We start from the raw sequence: 23,616 nt of genomic DNA, 5'->3' as shown, positions 1-23,616 counted from the left end.
TACAATGTGATGTGCAAGCTTTTTACAAAATATTCTTCATTGCCTGATTCATTAAGGAAATTATGGCAAAGGAGTAAGTTTTCTCCTGGTAAAAACCATGTTGCAATGCAAGGAGTACATATTGGTTTATTATTTTGCCCATAAGTTAAATACTGACTTTTCTCTTTCATCCAGTCTGGGGGACACTGCTTACCATGGGTTAGGGAGGGGAGCACGGGGAGTTGGCACCTAGCTAGTTAAACTTTAGCACTGCTGACAGACCCCTCCCCTCTACAATCCCCCCGCCTCTTCCTCCTCAGTTTTTTTTAGGTGCCCATGGAGTTGGGCAGCGTTTTAGCTTCTGCTTTTATTTTATTTTATTTATTCCTTTTTTTTTTTTTTTTTTTTTTTTACAGGTGGCAGACATGGGAGTGTGTTCTATTATAGAGAACACACTCCCAGAACAGCAGCGCAGGCACTACCTTGTCAGATGAGAGCCTGAGACTCTCACTGACAGGGAGAAAGAATGGGTGCCTGAATAGCGAGTGACAAGCGGTCTCACCGGACCGCTGTCACTCCTGGAGCCTCCTCGATAACCGGCGCTGCCACTGCAGGCATAGAAAGCCGGTTATCGTAGAATATACATGCCAGCGGCCATTTTGGATCCGCGGAGGAGCGAGGAAGCAGGCCATACCAAGATCCCCCCTCATACGTAGGAGGGGGTATCGGGGTAACCGCTGCGGAGACCTCAATTTTTAAAGAGGTCTCCACAACTCTGCCACACATATAGTTTTTCCATTTAATAGAAAAAACGGAACAGCAGCCAGCAAAAAAGCTGTAAGAAACAGCATTAACAGAGGGGGGGGTGGGGGGAACTAAGACATATAGCTCCCCTGCCCTCCAGAGAGAAGTGGATTTGCCCAGACTTCTGGTGCCAAGGAGAAGCCCGGGAAAAAAGACACAGATCAGAGGGAGCAGGCACCAGGACACTGCTGTTGGACTTCTCCCCTGTTTGGCCTATGGGCTAAGTATCTGATATTATTTAAACACGCTTTTACTGTATTTGCCGTGTACAGAGGGGCTAGTAGGGGTTATATTGTAGATCTCCTACTTGCCAAAAATAGTATATTGTGTTTTAAAATTACAAGTACAACTTTTATATCAGATTAGTTGGTTACTTGTTTGTTTTCCACTATTCTCTCTACACTCTCTCGCTCGCTCTCTCTCTCTCTCTCTCTCTCTCTCTCTCTCTCTCTCTCTCTCTCTCTCTCTCTCTCTCTCTCTCTCTCTCTCTCTCCTTACTCAGCTAAATTTTACAATTTAAGCCTGTGTATTTGGTGTGCCTTCCTTTATAAAAATGTCAGATAAAGGAAAGGGCCCTATGGTAAAATATTTCACATGTTCAAAATGTAAGGTAAAATTACCATGTGGGCAGAAGGACCCGTTGGCGCTCTGCACTGTCTGCGAAGCAGGGGTCCCCACTGTACAAACACAGCTTATTTCAGCCCCACTGACGGAGGAACCGGCCTGGGTGGCCTCCCTGACACAGTCGGTTTCCTCTTTAGCACAGATGGTTTTACAATCCAATCAATTACTATCTAATGTGGCAGCCTCGGTGGCTAATAATGCTAGTACACCTTCCCGCTACCTCAGATTCTGTTGGAACGTCTATACCAGGACCTTCCTCATTACTTACGGACCAGGCCCCTGTTCCCACAGAACCGGCATGGTCCGCAGCATTTATAAAGGGTTTGGATAAACTAAACCAGTTACTTGAATCCCCAAACATCCCGCCAGCTAAAAGGAAGCGGACTAGATCCGCTAATACCCTTATGGTCCTTTCAGACTCAGGGGTTTTCAGAAGAGGAGGGGGAAATTAATTCTGATCCTGACCAGGTTCAACCTTTGGAGCAGGAAGAAAACACTAAAAGCCAATTTATTGATGATTTGGTTTTAGCGGTAAGACAAGCTTTGGACCTCCCAGAACCGGAGGATCCCACTCCTAGAGACAGAAGTCTCTTTAAGAAGGCCAAAAGGAAGGCTATCCGTTTTCCCCCTTCTGTAGAACGTAAAGATATTGCAGAGGGAGCCTGGAAACAGCCTGAGAAAAGATTCTCTGTTCCCAGAAGGTTCTCTTCCCTGTATCCGTTGCAGGAGGAAGATGTGGCTCGCTGGGAGAGTATTCCCAAGGTGGATATTCCAGTAGCCCATTTGGCCAAACACACTTAACTACCAGCCCCAGGTTTGGCAACTCCGCAGGATGCCAATGATCGCAGAGTGGAATCCCAGCTGAAATCTATATTTGTGGCTGCGGGTTCTTCCTTTAGACCCACATTTGCTTCAGCTTGGGTTGCTAGAGCCATGGAAGCATGGGCAGACCAACTGGCAGAGGCCTTACAGGACTCTGATTTACTTCCCCTGGTTTTGCATTTGAAAGAGGCATCAGGGTACCTTTATGAGGCGGCCCAGAACACAGCATCTGTGTCCTCCTCTATTCAGGCTGCATCTATTTCAACAAGAAGGACGTTATGGCTGAAATCCTGGGAAGAAGATGCGGAATCAAAGAAGTCCGTGGAAACCATTTCCTTTTCAGCAGCAGGTTTGTTCGGCCCGGAATTGGATACTATGATCTCACAGGCAACAGGGGGCAAAAGCACTTCCTTGCCGGTATTCTCTAACAGGAGCTGGAACCCTCGAGTCAGCTCCTTTCGTCAGCCCTTTCAAGACACCTCCTTGCCTAGAGGACAGTCCTTTAGAGGTAGACATCCAAATGCCCGAGGCTCCTCTGTCAGGGGAAGATCCTCGTTTGCAGCTAGGCGCCAGGCCTCCAAGACCCAGGAGAAGCCTGCGTCCTGACGACCACTCTATTCTGCAGGAAGGGGCGCCAGTGGGGGGACGTCTGTCTTTGTTTCAGGAACGGTGGGCAGCGTCCTCCCAAGATCCTTTGATTCGGGGCATTATATCAAGGGGGTACATGATAGACCTGCTGGGCCCAGTACCACATCGTTTCTTCATAACCTCGCTACCCCGAGATCCAACAATAAGACAGGCAATACATTGTGTCGCCTCTCTTCTTTCGCAAAGAGTCATCTGCAGGGTTCCAGACTACCAGAAGGGACAGGGGTTTTATTCAAATCTGTTTCTGGTCAAAAAGCCGGACGGCTCTTCGACCCATCTTAAATATAAAGAGCCTCAATGTGCACTTATGGGTAGACAGATTTCGGATGGAATCCTTGAGGTCGGTGATAAACAGCTTGGAGAAGGATCAGTTTATGGCGTCCATAGACATAGCAGACTCATACCTCCACATTCCCATTTGGAGCGACCATCAGTCTCTCCTAAGATTCACAGTGGGGTCCTCCCACTATCAGTTTCGGGTCCACCCCTTCGGCCTCTCCACAGCGCCGAGGGTTTTCTCGAAGATCATGTCAGTGATGGCAGCGTGTCTTCACTTACAAGGAGTTCAGGTCGTGCCTTATTTGGATGATCTGCTCATCAAATCCTCCTCAGAGGATTGCTTACGTCATCCCTTATCCCTCACCCTGTTGGTTCTTGACTGCCATGGATGGCTGATAAATGTAAGGAAATCCCAGATGGTTCTGTGTCAACGCATGGTTTTCCTAGGGCTCATCATGGACACCAGCCAGCAAAAGGTGTTCCTGCCTGCTGAGAAGATCGGTTCTATTCGGAGTATAACAACTCAGGTCTTGTCCTCTTCCAGCCCCTCAATACACTTGTGCATGCGGCTGCTAGGAAAGATGGTGGCCTTCTTCGAGACCATTCCCTTCGGTCAAGCTCATTCTCGATGTTTTCAGTGGGCTCTGTTGATGAAATTGTCAGGATCTCACCTACTCTTGGATCTCCAGAGGATCTCACTGTCTCCAAGGTCGAGAGAATCGCTCCAGTGGTGGCTTATTCAGGATCACATGGCAGTGGGCAGGTCCTTTGCTCCATGGTCATGGATCATAGCCACAACAGACGCCAGCCTGAGAGGTTGGGGAGCGGTAGTCCTGCACCTCTGGCTCCAGGGGCTCTGGTTAATACAGGAATTAGCCCTATCAATCAACACGTTGGAGTTGAAGGCAATTCTTTTAGCTCTTCGGGGGGCCCAGACTCTCCTTCAGGGCCACCCAGTCAGAGTTCAGTCTGACAATGCAATGGCTGTGGCATATGTCAACAGACAAGGAGGAACCAGGAGTGCAGCTGCAATGCGCGTTGCAGCTCAGATATTCCTTTGGGCAGAACAGTACGTTCCAGCTATATCGGCGGTGTTCATTCCAGGAATAAAAAATTGGGAGGCAGATTACCTCAGTCGCAATGCGATGATGCCAGGGGAGTGGTCACTCCACCCGGAAGTATTCCAGTCTCTAGTTCAGAGGTGGGGTCTTCCGGATGTAGATCTCATGGCCTCCAGACACAACAGGAAGGTTCACAGGTTTTGCGCAAGGGCAAGAGACCCCCTAACAATAGCGGTGAACGTGATGTCCATGTAATGGGAATTCAGGTTGGGTTATCTATTCCCCCCAATTCCCATGCTTCCCAGAGTACTCAGACGAGTGAGGCAAGGCAGCCGGCCGGTGATTCTAATAGCTCCCTCATGGCCGCGTCGAGTGTGGTACGCAGACATATCCATGGCGGTGGGCCAAGGATATCGTCTTCCGGCACGAGACGATCTTCTTCTACAAGGTCCTTTTTGTCATCAGAATTTACCTCAGCTCAGTTTAACGGCATGGCTGTTGAAGCCAGGCTCTGGAGGGTTTATGTAGCACACAAATACTTAGCTTTATTTTTACACTGAAATTTAAAGTTGATCTAGGACATGCCTTTCCCCCAACTTTGAATCTGTCCCCATATTTTAAATTTATCTCCCCTTCCAATGCAAACATGGTTTGGCCAAGGTGCAAAGTTTTATACTTTGTTTTGCAAAACAAAGTATAAAAGTTTTGAACTGTTATAGACCAAGGCGTAATCATGTGCTTCTGGTAAAAATAATTTTGAATTAAATATAACTAATAAAGGTATGAACCAATGTATTTTAAAATAATTGTTAAAATAGGATAGGAGTGCCTTTTGTATATCCATGTCTTTTTCTTTTTTATCCAATTGGGTGACCCTGAACATTGGGGCATCAAGTGCAGCCAGTGTCCTTTTTAAAATGCTATTCAGTGGAGGCTAAGTTAGAGCTGCTCTGGCAGCCTTTTCTTTAATTTCTACACCTGCATCGCCGGCTTTTTTAAAAGCATGGATGGCTGTCTATTTTGGAGCAAGAAGCAGAGGTGCAGTCTCGTGCATCCGATTCCGCCTCTCTTCTCCCAGTGATGGATGTCTTCAGGAGAACCAGTCACTGCTATATCAAATAGTGACTGGGGGTCCTGTGCGGTGATTGCAGAAAAGCATTTACCGCACCACCTTGCACTGGACAGCAGCCTAAGGTAGGTAAACGCTCACCCAGCAGAGGTAGATTTTAATTAAAGTTGCTGTTAGTTAACCTGGGACCAAGTAGGGGCTATTATGATAGTAAGGCCCTGCTTGGCATTAGTTTGGACTGAGGAAGCTGTCCTTCAGGGCAGCAGCCATATTGGTGCTGGGCCTTGAGGAGAGAGGCTTTTTTTCCTCCCTCATGATGTGGATCCTTTGTCCCTCCTCCTTGGCATGCTATTTCACTGCGATTGAAGCTAATTATTTTATTTAACTATTTTTACTTTTTATTTATTTTTATTCCTGTCCTATACAGAGCACACTATTATCATGCAAATAGATTAATAGATAGAATACTACTTACATAGATATTCTTTTGTTTCACACATAACAAGGATACTATCTTTTGACTTCTGTCATAGATTAGTTAGTATCTTCTGTCTATTTCTTGTGTGATTGCCTATATTACATTTTATTGCTGTGACACTGTTCCTTATAAAATGTCTGACAAGGGTAAAGCACCTCGTGCCAGAGCCGTAACTTAGAATTCTAGCGCCTGGGGCGAGAAAGACAAATGCCGCCCCCCTAGCCCTCACTTTTAACCAAATGAACCTAAAATATTCCTAAATTGTGCCCCCCTTCAGGGTTGCGCCCTGCGCGGTCGCCCCTGTCGCACAGCCCTAGTTACGGCCCTGCCTCGTGCAAAGTATTATACTTTCTTCAAATGTAAAGTTAAATTACCCATTGAACAACAGGACCTGGAGGCGCTTTGTACTGACTGCAGTGGGTTTTCCATGGTAGCGCAGGCACAGACTAACGCATCACCAATGACAGAAACACCAGCATGGGCGGCTGCCCTAATGCAGGGTGTTACCACATTGGTACAACTGCTTTCTAAGCCGGCAGAGATTCCGGCGGTTGCTGCAGTACTCCCTTCAACCTCTGGAACAATAGACCCCCTTAATTTAGGTGGGACCACAGTGATCACCGAGTCCGGCGTCTCAGGACAGAAGGGGGATCCATCCTTACTCTCCTCCCAAGCCCCTCCTACCGGAGAACCGGCTTGGTCTACATCATTGGTCAGGGGCCTAGATCAGTTAAACCGCTTCTTGGAGGCGCCAAGACCTTTACCCAAGAAAAAGCGACACAGGTCAGCTAACCCCCTTTTGTCCCTCTGTGATTCGGAGAGAACCTCAGAAGAGGAGGGTGAATTCTTTATTTCATTGTGTTCTGTTTATTGTGTTCTAAATTCTCTGCCTTTCTGTTATGTCCGACAAGGGAAGTTCTTCCAGAGCTAAGGTTGTGAGGATGGCATGTTATAAATGCCATGTTAAGTACTTCTGGGACAGTCAGGCAGAGATGTCTTATGCTCGGCCCTCCAGCCTGAGGATCATGTGCCGTGTGTACCAGAAGGCTCTTGTACTGATATGGCAGAACCAGTCTGGGCTAAGTCCTTAGCTAGTTAAATTGCTCAGATTTTTTAGCTTACCCATTCTCATGAGAGAAGTCCTTTCCAGATTCCCTTGGGTTCAAGGGGAGATCATTATCAGCTATTTATATAGCGCCACTAATTCCGCAGCGCTGTACAGAGAACACACTCACATCAGTCCCTGCCCCATTGGAACTTACAGTCTAAATTCCCTAACATACACACACACAAGGCAGAGAGAGACTAGGGTCAATTTGGTAGCAGCCAATTAACCTACTAGTAAGTTTTTGGAGTGGGACTAAACCAGAGCACCCGGAGGAATCCCATGCAAACACGGGGATAACATACAAACTCCACACAGCTAAGGCCTTGGTCGAGAATCGAACTGACCCCAGTGCTGTGAGGCAAATGTGCTAACCACTAAGCCACAGTGCTGCCCACAGAGATTCTTGTGGGCATGTGCCCCCTTTAGTCATGCCTAGCCAGCCAGAGGCCAGTGGCTTCAATGGATGCATCTCACAACATTTATGCAGGGACTAGTCAAAGTTTCCTCCTCTTTTGAAAAGATTCTGCAACTCTTCCTGCCTCTCACAAATGTAGAGGTGTTGTTCCCCATAGTGAAAGATTCTGATGGGTTCTCTCAATCTAGAGAATACTTCATACTTTGAAGATTCCTATAGGCGACAAATGGTGGATGACCTTATTCGGGCTGTGCGCCATGTATTGGGCATCCAAGACACTGAGGTTCTGAATATTTCGGAAACTTTCCAAATTGACAGGAATCCAAAGAAAACTGTTTTGTTTTTTATGAACTTCCTCTCCCTAGTTAAATTTGCTGGGCGAGATGTGGAACGCACCAGACCATAAGTTCCAGGTGTCCTGTAAGTTGCAAAATTGTTATTCTCTTACTGTGGAGGATACAGTTAAATGGAAAGTGCCCCCTAAGGTGGATGCTTCTCTAGCGAGGTTGTCCAAGACTTAACACAATTCCCATTTCCAAAGCAGCGAACATTAAGAATGGCACTGATCGTAAGGTTAATGCATAAGTGCATTTTTGTGGCTGCAGGGGCTTCTTTACAACCCATTTTAGCCTCTCTGTAGGTTAACAAAGCTGTGTAAAGGTTGCCTTTGATGGAACGTATTCAAGAAGCTACAGAGTATTTGAGAGATGCAGCTCTAGATGCTGGACTAATTGGAGCTAGGATATCCGCTTCAGCAATCTCGGCTTGCTGCACACTAGAGTCACTTCCATTCTCTGGTGGTGTATTACTTAGGCCTGAGCTCGATATGTTTATCAGCCAGGCTGTTAATGCACCAAGAAAGAGTGCTTCCAAGTTTTGCTCCTTTCAATTTTCATGGGAAGTTCCTGTAAGGAAATCTAGGAGTCAGTACCGCAGAATACAAGCCTTTGACCCCAGGGGAAGTTTACAGAGGGGGAGACAGGCTTGGGCTGTTAGATGCCCAGCTCCTCTGACAAGCCATCAGCATGATGGGTGTTCTGATGGCTTCCGGGACCAGTGGTTAAAGTCCATTACAGATGCCTCGGTGATTGGGATTGTGGCTCGAGGATGCATTATAGACCTACTCAGATCCCCAGGGCCTTCCTGCACACAAGACAAAATGTTTCGCTATGCGAGAGAGTCATTAAACTTCTGTTTTCTTCAGGAGTGGTGATTCCGGTTCTGGGTGACCAAAAAGATTTGGGATTCTACTCAAACCTTCAAGTTCAAGAACCGGACAGTTTGCTCAGGCCCATCACAAATCTGAATATTCTTAACATCCAGCTCTAGGTGGACAGATGCATAATGGAGTCCCTGAAATTGGTAGTGAATGGCATGGAAAAGGACTAGTATATAGTGTCCTTGGATATCAAGGACGCTTATCTACGTTCCTAGCTTGCAATGACATCATTATCTTCTCCAGGTGTGCTGTTCAATCCCATGATTACCGATTTTTGGCTCTTCTCATTGGTCTGGTCACGACCCAAAGAGTTTTCACTAAAATCATGGCGATCATGGCATCTCTCTGCTGTGCTCTAGGGGAATAAAAATGATTCCCTATTTGGGCAATCTGATGATAAAAGCAGGGTGGCCAGCTTTACTTCAGTTTCGGTCAACGTGCAGAAGACTACTCAGACTTTAGAATCCCACAGGTAGATTCTCACCAAGGTTTACAGCGTCTAGCTCTTAACGGTGTGGCTTCTGAAGCCATGATTCTGAGAGGAAGGGGGTTTCCCGATAGTGTGATCCAAACCATGCACAGAGTATGGAGGAATTATATTACCTGGTGCGAGAAGAAGAGGTTTCCCACTTCTTCTTTTTGAGTGCCTGGGCTCCTTTTGTTCTTACTGGATGGGCTGGAGACCTTGGCTGAGCAGCTATGTCGCGCTGCCACCTAGTCCTCTGTTCACACATTTACCAAATTATGTAGGTTTGCATCTAAGCAAGACAGTTTTGTGAGGAAGGTGCTCTGCACCACCTCTACTGAGCATAAGAGCCAAGCATAAGGGTAGTTTGGAGAAGTCCCCAATGTCCGAGGTCACCCAGTTGTATGCCAGAGAAAATAAGATTTCTCTTTCCTACCAATGGGCGACACTGCAAGACATTGGGTATTGTTATGTCTCACTGGAGACAACTACCAACCGGTATTGGCACTGGCCTTCCCAGGGCGCGGAGTCTAACGGACCCCCCGGTCTTCTCCAAGAACCGCCGCAAGGCGGGATGGTTTTAGCCGGCGTGGTAGAGAGATACTAGTAGGGTGAATGGTGTTGGGACCACAGTAAAAGGCCTCGTCTAGCTGGATATTAAACAGCTTAACTGTAAGAAGTAGGAAGCCAGACGTACCTTGCTGTCTAATAGAGAGGCACGAGGAGACAAACACGAGAGGAGTCAGGAACTGTAGCCGGTTCGGTACACAGAAAGAAGGTCAGCCATTGTGTGTTGCCAGGTATTCAGCAGATGCAGGGTTAATCAGACAAGCCGGGTTGGTACACAGAAAGTCAGCCAGTTCGTGTTGCCAGGGATTCAGCAGATGCAAAGTTATAGACAAGCCGGGTCGGTACACAGAAAGTCAGTCAGTGCGTCTTGCCAGGGATTCAGCAGATGCAGGTTTAAATAGTCAAGCCGGTCGGTTCACAGGGAGAAGTGCACAGGGAAAGCACAGGGATCAGGAGCAGCCAGACGCTAAGTACACTTGTTGCTCTGACACAGGAGAGTGTCAGAGTGAAGACTAAATAGTGGGGAAGTTTGAAATCCCCGCCTCTCAGGTCACGTGATCAGACGGGCCTAACAGTTATAGTAGGTGGGACTAGGAGTCTAAGCACTTATCAATCTTGTTTGATCCTCACAATACTCCCCTTCTATGCCCCTCCTCTCCAGCTCAGACCTCAGTTTTTGCTGAGTGCCTAGGAGATAAGTCACTTTTGTGTAGGCTCCTGCCTATACTTTAGTTAGTTTTAGGTTTCATGTTTTTATTTTATTCCTTTCCTTTTCAGGTGCAGCGCAGGGACCTCAAAAGACCCAGGAGAGTGAATAGCCTATCGGCTTCCTTCACTCTGGGTCCCTGCGAAGGGGGAGCAGCAGCTTTCCAGCTCACTCACCCCTTGCACAGATGTAGCATTCTGCCCCTAGACAGAACGAGCTAAAGGGTCCTTACATTTTTAACCTGCCATATCGTCAGGACATGACTAAAGAATCACAAGTCGGGCAGGAATGAAGCAGTTAATAGCCCCTCCTCCGGCCCTGACTGAGTTGCCGGAATTTCCCATTAAGCAAAGAGCAGGGAGCACAGGTCACGATCACACTCCACAGGAGGCGACCGGAGAACTTCCCCCTTCATCTACAGTGTTTGGCAGGCTTTAGCAGTCGGTGGACATTTTGTGGACCTGGTGCAGTTATACACATCGCGCTGCACGCTTCCCTACCCGGACTCACATTGGGGGACTCCAGACACTCGTGCTTATACGCTTTTCTTCTCTCTTTCTTTTTGTGTTTCTCTCACACTGTCCTGTGGGGCTTAATTAAAAAGTAACTGATAGCTGCGCCATCAGGCTCTGTTTATGGATAGGGAAGGGAACGAGTTATTTTTTATTTTTATTTTTTTTAAAAATAAAATTTTTTAAAAGATTTAGCCCTTGCACCTGGCTACCCCAATGTCCAGTATCCCCCAGTGTATTAAGAGAAAAATATTTACCGTAAGTATAAAATCATAGTATTTGTTATTGTTTAGCACTTCATTACCCATAACAAACCTACAAAAATATTATTTGCTAACACATTATGTTGACTGTTATATCCGATATTAATATGCTACAGTGATGAATAAAAAAAAGGACATTAAAATAAGTATCTACACTGTCAGTAAAATGCATTATGAATACAAAACATTACCATGATCAGTTTTTGAGACACTGCAGTCGTTGGCCTGTATTTTGTAATATTTAATTGAGAGCTGTTACTTTATTTGTAAAGTAAAACTAAGTAAACATCTGTCTTGTTATGTAAATTGCTTTTCTGATTGTATATTAACACATGTATTTAATGTTTCCAACAGTGTCTTCAGAACCCATCAAGTGATATTAAGCTTATAGCAGAAAAGATGATCTGGTGGGCAAACAAAGATCACTTGCCCCCACTAGACCCTCAAACCATCAAACCAATTCTCAAAGTGCTTTTAGACAATACAAAGGACAAAAACACAAGTGTTCGAGCATACAGCGACCAGGCTATAGTGAACCTTTTAAAAATGAGGCTAGGCAATGACCTCTTTCAGGTATGTATCCTGTTAATGGGAAACTTGGAATATAATATCTGAAATGTTGAATTGTGGTATATTTCTTTTCTGCCACAATTCAGTTACCATGACCCAATGTAGTATATGGATGACGTATAAAGACAAAATAAGCTGAAATTCTTGTAAATAGCATATTGCCATGACTTGGCTCGGGTTCTCCTAGCGCCAACGGCATCTGGGAAAAATCTAGAATCACTTAGCAGTATATAGACAGCAAAATCATTCCAGGATAGTGGTGCAATTAAAGCATTCGTATAGTGTGGATGAAAAACAATGTAACATCTCAGTAAATCAGATAGGTTTAACAAGTAAGATATGTACACAGAAGATATATAACATGATCTAAATCCTAGATGAACTGTAATAACTCAGAAGAAGATCTGTTAGTCCTAACTGTGCCAAAAAAACCAGAAAAAAAAATGTTGTCTTCTAGGTTGCGGAAAAATGTCTGTTCAGATCATTTAATTTAACTTTGTACTGATAACACTGTCAGCTTGACAGAGGCGTTAGCCCGAAAACATGTCTGCCTTTGCCTACTCATTTCAAATATAGGGAGAGATTCAATTCAACATGATTGCCCCTGGAACAGTCCATGGAGACATCCCGAGGCGATGTGTGGCTTGAAATCTAATTTTTCCTCGCACAGCATGGAGGTGTGCTGATAAATGAGCAGAGATTCCGTACCGTAATAAGCGACAATGTGCGCTGACCGATATCGTGGTAATGTTCAGCGCCACATCATGTAGAATTGAATCTCGCCCAAAGGAGAATGCTTTAATTGCTCCGTTATTCCAGAGTGCGATCACCATTCGTGTATGGACACTCATGGCATGAGTAGAAGCTTTGGCTGGTGTACATTTTTTACTGACATCAGATTTTATTAGTCTATCTCATTAAATTATATTATGTGGGCTTAGACACAAACCCTAAAAGACTAGTTTATCCAAAATGAAAAGACATGTTGTGAAAGTCAGAAAAAGTTTATCAAACCGTAAATTGGTAGTTAAACTGTTTGCTATTATCTGTAATGACCATTCACAGTTTAATATCCAATTATAGGTGCATGATGTGACTGGGTGACAGAAGGGGTTTTGTTGTTTATGTCAGTGGGATAAATAATAATAATAATTTTGAAATGGTTGGAGCACACATTGAAATACTAAGACCATGGTATGTACTATACAAATTGGTCAGGATATAAATAAAATTATGATGATAAAAAATTCACTTTATTTAAATATAAACCTTATCTTCATAAAGCGTAAATTATAGGCCTAATATTCTAATATTTAAGTGATCCCTGAATTTTGCTTTATATTGCTAGTAAAGTCAATGTGTTTTTATCCCTTTAGTATATCTTCAGCTATGGAGTTCTATAAATATGTTTGTAAATGGCACAAATCATTTGCATTTTAAATGGGCAGGTTGCAGGGAAAAATATTTATTTTGGAAACAAGCCATTCTTGGCTCCTTTTATTGAATACAATAATACCAGATTTTGTTTACTCATTAAATAGTTCTATGGCGTATGTACATCTGGGTACCCACAGCAGGCCTGGCACTGACAACAAAAACCCTACCCCCTTGTTTATTAGCAATATATTTATATGTTCTTTAAACCATTGCAACCACCCAGACACTAGCTTTTATCTGTCTGGTTTATTAAGTTAAGATAATGAAAGTAAATTGAACATTGATTGCTTTGGTTTTGTGTTCATGTTGAACCTAAATTAAGTGTTAAGAAATAAGCCCTAATTTATTTTTAATTGTCCGCCACATAGGAGCTAGGGCCCACAATTTGCTTTTTTATTGGATAAGATCATAAGCCAAGGCCCCAGTGACCAAAGTAAATAAGCTAACCCTAATGTAGATGTATTTTTTAATATTTCTGATAAAACATTTTCTGAATTGCCTACATATGGTAATGCTGTGAGAACGGAAAGTACTTCTAGTAGGTATAGAATGTAGACCATCTCTGTTAAGTCCTTCTGACGTTCCTCAAGTCCCTTCTGGTTCTGCAAAGTTAATTGGTAGATGACTTCTGTCCTAGTGGAATAATTGCATTCCTCCTTTGATGTCAGGGTCCATCTTTTTGTGTCCGAGATGCTCTATGTGCTGCATTAGCTCCATGCTGAGTCATGGGTTGTTCATCTTATTTTCGAGACCTAAGTAAGTTCAGGGTTTGTCTAAATGTGTTTTGGTCAGGCGCCATCACCGTGTTCTCTGTAGCGACATCCGGTTGCTCGGCAACCAGACTCATCAATTCCGACTGCTGGTAGGCTTCCTATGATTGTGCGCAGATCACCAATGTGACCCGGCGGCAGCTGCTTCCGTCACCTCCGCCAATAATTAACATTCCTAGTCCACTATTTAAAGATGACTCTGGCACCATTAGGGTGCTGGACTTTTAGGTCCCCTGTGCTCCAGCACCTTGGATGTTGCATCTTTCGGTCTGACTTCCTGGTTCCTGACTCTGCTATTCCTGACGCTGCATTCGGATTTTACCTTGGGCTCTGTAACTCCCTTCTGATATTTGACTTCCGGCTGCCTAAACTTTCTTTTGGATTCTCCCTGTGTACTTCGCTAACAGCACTGATTGGACTTCTTTATCCTGACTATCCATTATATGCTGTTACTTCACTGGTATCCCTACTGGAGAACCGTGACCTGCGCGTCTCTCGCGGCAAAATTCAAACTCCCTGGTGAAGATCAGAGGCGCGTTAGACTCTGTGCCTCCAGATAGAGCTGTGTCAATACCAGCAGGTACCTTTCGTTGCCTGACCGTTTCTTGTCCTCAATACAGTTGTTACCCTCAACTCTGTCCCTAGACTTTCCTAGACTTAGTGATGATAAAAGATAAGCTAAATTCTATTTGGTAATGCTATTATTATTTGCATCTGTTGTTTATTGTTCATTCTATCTTGTACAATAAAAAGTAAAAAAAAAAAAAAAAGATGAGTTAAAACATTAAAAGTAGCCATGAAGCTTCATGATATGATATGGAGCTAAATCGCCAAACTCATGGACTGTTGCACCTACAGAATCACACTATGCATAAAGTATGAAAGTTTGTCAGTACACAAATTTTCAAAAGCCTAAACTTATTCAACAAAGGAAGATGCATGTAAAGGGTTCAATCAAATAATAGATACAGTATCAAATGAATTTCACCTTATGTATCAGAAAGGGGAAACGGAGAATATAGGTGGTACTATAAAAAATGGGTATTTGCAAGTAATTTAAAAGAAGAAAAAAAGCCTTTACTGTGCTTTAGAATGTCCCTCTGGTCCACTCATTCCCACATTGGGATCCTTCACTGCTGTCTCCAACATGGGCCTTAACTCATGTTGTGCAGTTTCATTCCTGCTCGTAATCAGGAGAGGCTTTGCATGAATTGCGTGCCCATGTAGCTCAGAGCGGTCGTCCCAGGCTCTTGGGGAAAATGGGGCACTGAAGCATTATCGAGCCAAGAATTGTCAGCAATCATTCTTCCTTAACCTGCCAGATGGCAGAGATGTTCACAGTGACTGAGGAGATGGTCCATTTCTTTGTGAAAGTTACCTAGTTGACCCAAGTGACCACTCTGTTTCTGTTGGGAGTAAGATCAGGTAATCTCAGGACACTAGTCATTGAGTCTCGGACACCTGACAGCTTATCCCTTAACCATTGCAATGCTGCATCTCGACAGACAGGAAATCTGGACCTCCTCCTCTCTCCCTTTCCCAGTATATTTTTACTTACATTTGAACCTTTTTTTGATGGGACCATTTATTCCACAGGAGACTTTGTTTGACTTACTGGACAATGGTTCTAAAGCCAGAGTTTATGTGTACTTGGCTTTGGTGGTAAACAAATAATTCTACACCAAATAACAGACCTACTTTCAGCCATGTAATTGGGTCCCATGTTTTTAGTCCTGCTCAGCCTGGAACTAGATTTTGCAGGTACCAATTGCTGACAGTCTGTTGTCTCCCTGACCAAGTTTAATGGATTAGCAGCAGAAACAGCGGCAAGCACTAGCACAGTAGTTTTGCAGAGACCACCCTTGGCTATATCCTTGGTCTAATCAATTTCGGATCTTTCCTTCCCAAATCACCTAAGCAAAAGATGCATAATCCTTGTCACAGTGCTGGTAGGACCCAGGAAAGAACCACTTGGCTGGGGTAGTAATCAGAGTCACACCACATATGGCCAAGCTACTTAGCCCTGAGAGGACTGGTAGTGAGGTGGAAGCTATAGTCAAAGGATTGTAGAAGGTAGAATAGTGATGGATGAAGCCATATTAAGGGATTGGAGAATGTAGTATAGTGGGGGGACAAAGCCGAGTCCAAAGGATTGGCGAAGGTAGAATCGTGAAGTACAGTCACACAGAACAAGTCGTCTTCAAAGCATAGCAGAGAAATCCAAAACAAAAATCTGCTCCTGTAAAGGTTTGTAGAACTGAGGGACTTAGAAAGGCTGTAAACAGGCCAAATAAATGTTCTGATTTACTTGTCCTTCAGGACTGATTGCAGAGTAATGAAAGCCATGCAGTAGTGCATGTGAGGAGACTAACTGGGTTTCTGTTCTTTGCAGAGTGCTGATTACAGAAATTGTTGTGTTTGTAGCTTATTGTGAACAGCTTTCTGACCGCTGTCATCTGTAGCTAGTGTTGAATTCTTGCACTCCATTCTTGGAGATACAGGCCAAAAAGGACAGTGAGAAGTCCGCTCCCCTTTCTACAAAAAAGCATGTAAACTAATGTTATTCCTCCCAACCCCTTGCTTTAAGAAGCTTTTTAATTCCGTAGTCCTTTTTCGTGAAGAAAATGGATCTTTGAATTCCTAAACAATGTGTCCAGTGACAATAAATGGACTGTTGAAAAGACGCAATTTCATTCCATTTGCTTCTGTCTGGATTGCTTAATTTATGGATATATGGAGTTTGCAGCTTCTGGAAGGAATAGAATTTCTGGGGTTTTCTTCTTTTTTTTTACTTTGCGACCTTGGGGTTAAAAGAGGCTTCCACGGCATGATCCTGCTGTACAAATCGCTTTATGGCTTAAAGTATGGGTGGCAGACATTCACTTTAAGAAGTCTTTACTTACCCTTAATACACTGGCAGGAAAATCATTTTTTCCCCCTCTTTTGGTCTGGTATTGAAAATTATCCAGTCACTCCAGTGATGGATCGACTTGGAGCACTTGTGCAGAAATTGATATTTCTCAACTCCAGATTGACATGTTGTCACCACCAACACTAGCTTTTCTGGATGGAAATTAGTGTATTGCTCCCGTCAGATTCAGGAACAATGTTCTCCGGAGGAGTCCAGGCATCCGTTAAACGTCTTGGAATCCCAGGCAATTTTTTGCATGGCCGAAACTGTTGGGAAGTCGACCATTAAGGGTGACAATTCTACAGTGGACTCATACTTCAATCACTGTAGGATAATGCACCATTCTCAAATGGTTACTGAGGCCTCTTGTATTCTGTTTAGGGCACAATACAGGGAGCCGGCTGGTTTAATTCCTGGGGTCAAAAACTGTGAGGCAGAGTTTCTCAGTCTCCAAACCTTGGATTCTAGAGAGTAGTCTCTCTACCTGGAGGATTTTTTGCAGCTTGGGGGAGCCTGAAGATGGATGTCCTGGTATTATCCTGTGTGAACCAGCAACTGGGCAATCTTGTACAGTTGAAGTCGGGGCCCGTTCTGACATCCACATGCTGTAAAACATTCCTAACCCACTCCCCCATGTAGCGTTCAGTTTGGTGGCTAACCATTTTCTAAACTTGACCGGATTCTGAATGGCTATAATGATCATGACTATTAGGAGATATTTCAAACTGGGCAGGCGTGCCATTATTCCTGGAATGTGGACAGGTACATTTTTTCAGTATAGAGCTCTTTGGACTGGAGTTTTTGCCTTTCAGTGAATATCTGTGAATAACTTCCACATTTGAAGAGCTGTTGGAACTAGGATCACTACTATTAAGTATTGTTCAGATTGGGCTTCTTCTCATAGTGGGAATCTGAGAAGAGAGATACCCCAGCTGAATGCTAACTAGAACAAGAGGGTCTGTATTTGTTTCTTTTTAATTTAAATTAGGAAACCTGTTTAAGTAACATCTGTGTGTGTGCCCAGTAGACAGATGGTGATAAAAAAAAACCTATATTTTCATTTATCTGTTCTTACTACCTATTGGGGAGGGAGACACTAACCCTGCCTGGAATGTTTTTTGTTTCAGCAAATTTCTCCATTGGCCTAGTGTGATAGCAATATGTTTTTTGCTTTTTCAAATTTCTCTGTTCTCAGAATATGTTTTTCCCTCCTTGCTGCTATTTGTTTAACTAACCATGCTCTTTAGGAAGGATTAAGCTAGTTGAGGAGGAAACTTTTCTTCTCAGTGGTCCTATGGGTAGAGTGTAACTCTATTAAGTGAAATCTGTGTTTCTCATTGCCTTTAGGGAAAGGCATTGTATGAAAAGTGAAAAATACAAATTACAGGACAGGTTGATTATCTAATATCTAGAGAAACTTTATTCATATGAATTATTCATCAGATGCATTTATATTTTTATTTTTTTTAGAATATGACAAAGATACTGGACACTGCTAGCATAGACATGCTAAATGAAAGTCACCGCAGGTCTCTAAAGAAGCTCGCTGCTCAGCCAGACTCCAGTGAACAGATTGATGAAACTATTCTAACGTGATTGGGAATCCTTATGACTGCATCAAAGTGTCACCTGAATATGTATTAAATGTTTTTTTGTTTCAAAAAATGCACTTATTGTGTAGTGCACAGAAACTATTGGCTTTCCAGAAGTTTAATTAAAAGAAATATCAATTTGTGTAATTTGTACAACCTTTCCAAAAGTGCAAAAATACCTTCTATCATGAGAAAGTTTGTTGAAAGTAAATTGTCACACTTGCTGCTGGTTTTAGAACAGAACATTAACCTGTGGGATTGAGGTGCTTTTCTAGAACAGGAACTGACACTGCACAGTAAGGACACATGTCTTGACTGTGATATAGCTGGATAATAGACTATATTCAGGTCGAATAAGTGTTAAGCTGGGTACACACTGCATACAATTACTGCAGATTTAATTTCTGTAATGATTTTACCAACGACTGAAAGTCCTGATGAGCATGCAAATTTATGTGTACATACGTACACGATTTACCTTCAGATCTGTGCTCTTTATCTGTCACAACTATCTGCTGAAAAGATCATGATTATGTACACTCTATAGAGATCTGTCTACACTGCTGGTCGTGAGTGCATACACACTTTCACATTTGCCCATTATTGATAGTGATTTTTAATCTGTTTATAAAAACAAATCAAATTATACGATGTGCTTTGGTACGATAAAACCTAATAGTGGAAGTGCACACACTAATCCAATATCGGACCTAACAGTCATTTATCGTGTGATTGGTACAATAATTGGTTGAAAAAAACAGTAGTGTATACCCAGCTTTAGTCATCTTCTTAGAGGCAAGGCCACAAATCGTTAAATGAAAGCAAGGCCAGGAATCCAAACATTCAGTTAGTGCACAATTACAAGGCAGGTGGGTTTACAGCTCTGAAGTAACACAATAATACAAAGTGGAAACATGAATGGCTCAAGAACGATGGACATGAATAATAGACTGAATAATAGGGTTTATATAAGCAGGTAATACAGGAACCTTTAACACATGGACGTAAGAAGAATTGGGTGTGGTAAGAGATCTCGGCTAGGGAACTGAAGTCCAGTGTAAATAAAAGGAAAGAGTGTCAGATTGCAGGTGGTGCTGTGACTCATATGTAAATCCAAAGATCAGAATAAACAAAGTCCTGAATTTGCAGCTAGAGAGATTCATTTTTTTACATTATCAAATTCTAAGGGCAACTCTTGCAAATATTTATAGAAATGGGTATGTATAAAAAATTATGTCTGTTCTTTCATGGTTATATTGATCACTTTATTCAGCGTTTCAGGTAATAATTATTGCTGGTTTTTAACATGTGAGTAAACATTACATTCATCCTCCACTTTATAGAAGCTGCTCCTTCGGCATGGCTCTCAATTTGGGTATAAAAATGGGTGGCCAAATTGTGCAAGTTATTGCTGTTCTGCACTTGAGCCAAGTGGCCAGAAAATGACGACATAGAGGGGTCGACCACATTTACCAACATGCCTGATAAATAGAATTAAATAGGATCATTATGAAAAATGTGGTTGTTATGGGCCATCATATGTTATAATATTGCAGTGTGTGACAACCGATGCTATATGTTGGACACATCGATTATCTTGCAGTACTGTTTTAACATCTAAGGCCAAAGCCTTGTTCAAAGAAAACTATTTGCAAAAAGGGACAGGTTGTAAAAGGATTATATGCAGGGGGTGCTACTGAGAAAAATGTTATACTCTAAAATACCAGAAGAAAAAATAAATTCTGGCATGTGCACATACAATAAATGTTTTCTTCTGTGTTTTTGGAGTGACAGGTTGATTATATGAACTTATTTTGGGATCTAGGCGTCTTATGCAATGTTGCACAAACGGCAGTGTCTGATTAATGAGTTCATACAGTTGTGGTGCATGTGGTTGAACTCTAAAGGTGGTTGTAAAGCTAAGACCACATTCATAATAAAATGTTTTTTTTTCTTTAATTACATGGGTGCCATGAAAACCATGGCAGTTGTGTGCCTCCTCCTGCTGTAATGTTTCTTTTTACAGGTACCTTGACACAACTACCTCTCTCTCGCTGTACTTGTAAGATTTGTAGAGATGGAATGACCGTTGTTAAGCCTTGGATTTTCTTATCCACTTCTTGAGCGGGTGGGAGGCTGGACTCTAAACTAAAAGCTTGTCTAATATTACTACTTGTGCTCTTGGCTGGGGTGCAAGACACTGAACATTGGGCCCTGCATTCATGCGTGGCTTATCTTCCGTGGTAGTAGCCGTATAATTGACAAGTACCAAAATTGCACAAAACTAATTTTAGTAATATTTTTTTAACAAATTTTTAACTAGTCATAATGAAAATGACTTCATTGTGTGTGGCTCTTCCATCTACTTAAGACTGCTTCTTCATCACTTCATATCCTGAGGGTTGCATTCTGAATCCGAGTACCTATTGGACAGGGCTAAAGAAGCAATGCAAAGCTATTACGAGATGCAAGAAATTCCCTGTTTTAATACAGAATACAGCTTCAATTAGCTAAAGTAGCATTTATAATGTATTTGGTGAGTGCAAAGGATCCATTTCCCTTTTGTTTACACAACGTGGCCACATCCCTCTTGCACCCCAGTTTTCAGTTCATTAAATACTTGTTGGAGAGCACAATACTTTGGTCTTATTTTGTTAAAAATGGGTTTTATGACTAAACTTTTATTGTAGTTCCCCTCCAATTCCAACTGGTACCAGTGATTCTCTAGGTGTGTAATACCTGCTATTGCTTGGGATGTATTTTTAATTTAAACGCTGTGTGCAGGTATGAATCAACTTAGTTAAAAATCATAGCAACAATCATGTTGAAATTCATGTTTATATTTAGTTTAGGACTCACCAAAAGGGGAAGACTTTGGCGTGAGCTGATCACGCCAAAGTATTGCAATATTCCCTGTTTTTAAACAGCTCTCCTTAGTGTTCCTTTAATTAGGCTTTCCAAAATGTTCTAGATGCTGTCACATGAAACAATGAAAATACAATTTACGTGGATTAATTTTAGTGACAAATATTTATTCTTGAAGAACTGAGTACACATCCCACCCTTGCCAATGAATTCTTTCCGTCCACTACTGTGCCAAGCATATATATATATAGAAAATATATATTTTTTTTAATGACCTTTTAATTATCACATTTTACCTCCCCTTCATCCTCACGCGCTCCCTGCCAAATCTTCACCACTCATGTACAAATTACTCAGATGTTGCATCCTTTTACGCATGGCATACAATACATTGCACAATGTGATATTTAATTCAGTTGAATAGTTCAAATCTTTTTATTTACCTAATGATACATTTTAGAGTATAGTCCTTAAAGATTCATACTGGAGAAAGCTGTCCTAAAAGATGACTTGTTTCTGGAGTGGATTATATCACTGATTACAAGCATACATCCAATTCCATACTTCCTCTGCAATAATGTTTGTTCTTCGGGAGGGCTTGCCACCTAGCAACAGCTAGTGAATGGTGACAGCCTCCCAAAAAACATGATGTGAAAAAATAATGTGAAACATAAAAAATTTTTATGTGTCTCGGTTCTAAGCGCAGGATCATGTGATCAGCAGAACTAGCTGCCAAGATCTCTCATGCTTACTCTGTCAGATTTTCTGTGGTAAAATGGAGCTATGTCAATAGCTGCAACTGATAATAGCATTTTATCTCTACCTGCTTCTATGAAGAAATTTAAAGCTGTAAAACGCGCACATTACCATGAGAGGGAGGTTTGTTTTCCTCAGAAAAGTCATTACTTTCATCTGACCAAGCCAAGTTAGAAGAAGTACCTTATTAACTCTGTTCAGAGCAAAAATAAAGATGTATTAATGAAGTACCTACAGCAGGTTCCAATAAATAAAGTGTGTTGAGTCTCTCCAACGGGTAGCTTGATTGAGCTAAACATTCCTTGGTATGGCCTATAGCAGGGTTGCTGATTTTGCCCACAAGTTGCTTGCTACATCTACCCAGTTGCGGCAGCTGGAAAGGAGCTAGTCCAGGTTCTCCAGTGTTATTTTCTCTCTGTTGGACCCCAGCCATGAGGGAAATGATAGTTACTCCTCTCAGGAGAAGGATGTTATACATTCTCCTAGTCAGTTGGTAGTCAGAAACGGTTGCCATCCTCTGACCTGTTTGGCAGATACTAAATATTCAAGACAGTGAGGAGTCCGAGAGCCTGGGCAATTCATTGTTCAAAACACAAAAGAGACAGGTTTTCTTTTCCTTCGTCACCTCAGTAGGAGCTTTTTTGTGAGAACTGTGGGTTAAACTAACCGCAGGTTCCAGGTTTCATGCACTTAAAGACCTATCCACTTCCTAGTGCTAACATGGCAAAATGGGAATCGCCTCTTTTGGTAGATGCTCTTGTTGCACGTCTGTCAAAAACCACCACCATCCCAATTCCTAACACTGCTAACCTTAAAGCTAGCATGAGTGGGAAGCTTTAAGTTTCCCTAAAATCCTTTTTCACTGCCACAGGACCATTTACTATGCCAAATTTAGCCAAGGCTTGGGATAACAAGGTGGTGGAGAGGTAGTCAGAGCAGTTAGCAGATGGACCGCAATCGGGAACAAGAAGGGCAGGCGGGCTTGGGCACCTAGAAGCCCAGTTCCCAAGCTGATACATTTTTGGGACAGGAGAGTTACTTCTAGCACTGATGTGTGTTAAGGGGGTAAATCATAGATAAAATTAAACCGATTCTTCACCAAGAGTCTTCCCAGGGATCCAGTAAAACATTGGGCCCTGCAGTAAGTCATCCAGACCTTGTTTTCTTCCAGAAGGCCAAAAAGGTTTCGCGTTCTACTCCAATCTTTTCTTGGTGCAGAAACAAGACAGTTCCTTCAGGCCCATCCTCAGCTTAAAATCTCTTAACATCCACCTGGGGGTGGACAAATTCAACATCTTTCTCCCGTCTCTCTTTTGGCTCCCCTTGTGCCTGTTCTGTCCAACCTCCCTTAGGATGTAAGCTCACATGAGCAGGGCCGTCTTCCCTCCTGTCTCCTCACCTGTTCTTCTACTCCGTGCTTATTGTATTACCCTGTGTGGAGCTTTTGAAGTATTGGTATTTTTGTTTATTGTTCTGTACTGTTTCACCCTGTATAGTCCACTGTTTGTACTGTGTACGGCGCTACGGATACCTTGTGGCGCCTAACAAATAAAAGATAATATTAATAATAATTCTGTAATAGTATGGAAAGAGGATAATTTATGGTGTCCCTGGACATCAAGGATGCCTACTTACATGTTCACATCTGGGAGGAGCATCAGCGCCTCCTAAGGTTTGCTGTACAGTCTCAAC

At 42.8% G+C, this 23,616-nt stretch overlaps 1 protein-coding gene across 1 annotated transcript in view; it reads left to right on the top strand.

Annotated features, from left to right (window-relative positions):
• The window catches only part of GCN1 (GCN1 activator of EIF2AK4), a 94,431-nt gene extending 75,986 nt beyond the window's left edge, over positions 1-18,445 (top strand). Inside the window, exons 57-58 of the mRNA XM_075214860.1 lie at positions 11,378-11,596; positions 18,182-18,445. Coding sequence (XP_075070961.1) covers positions 11,378-11,596; positions 18,182-18,307 — 345 coding nt within the window. The 3' untranslated portion in view covers positions 18,308-18,445. The remainder of the gene's footprint in view (positions 1-11,377; positions 11,597-18,181) is intronic.
• The last annotated feature ends 5,171 nt before the right edge of the window (positions 18,446-23,616 follow it).

The sequence above is a fragment of the Mixophyes fleayi genome, chromosome 1, assembly GCF_038048845.1.
Source record: "Mixophyes fleayi isolate aMixFle1 chromosome 1, aMixFle1.hap1, whole genome shotgun sequence".
Lineage (NCBI taxonomy): Eukaryota > Metazoa > Chordata > Amphibia > Anura > Limnodynastidae > Mixophyes > Mixophyes fleayi.
The sequence above is the reverse complement of the archived record's forward strand: the minus strand, read 5'-3'. Positions and strand labels throughout refer to the sequence as shown.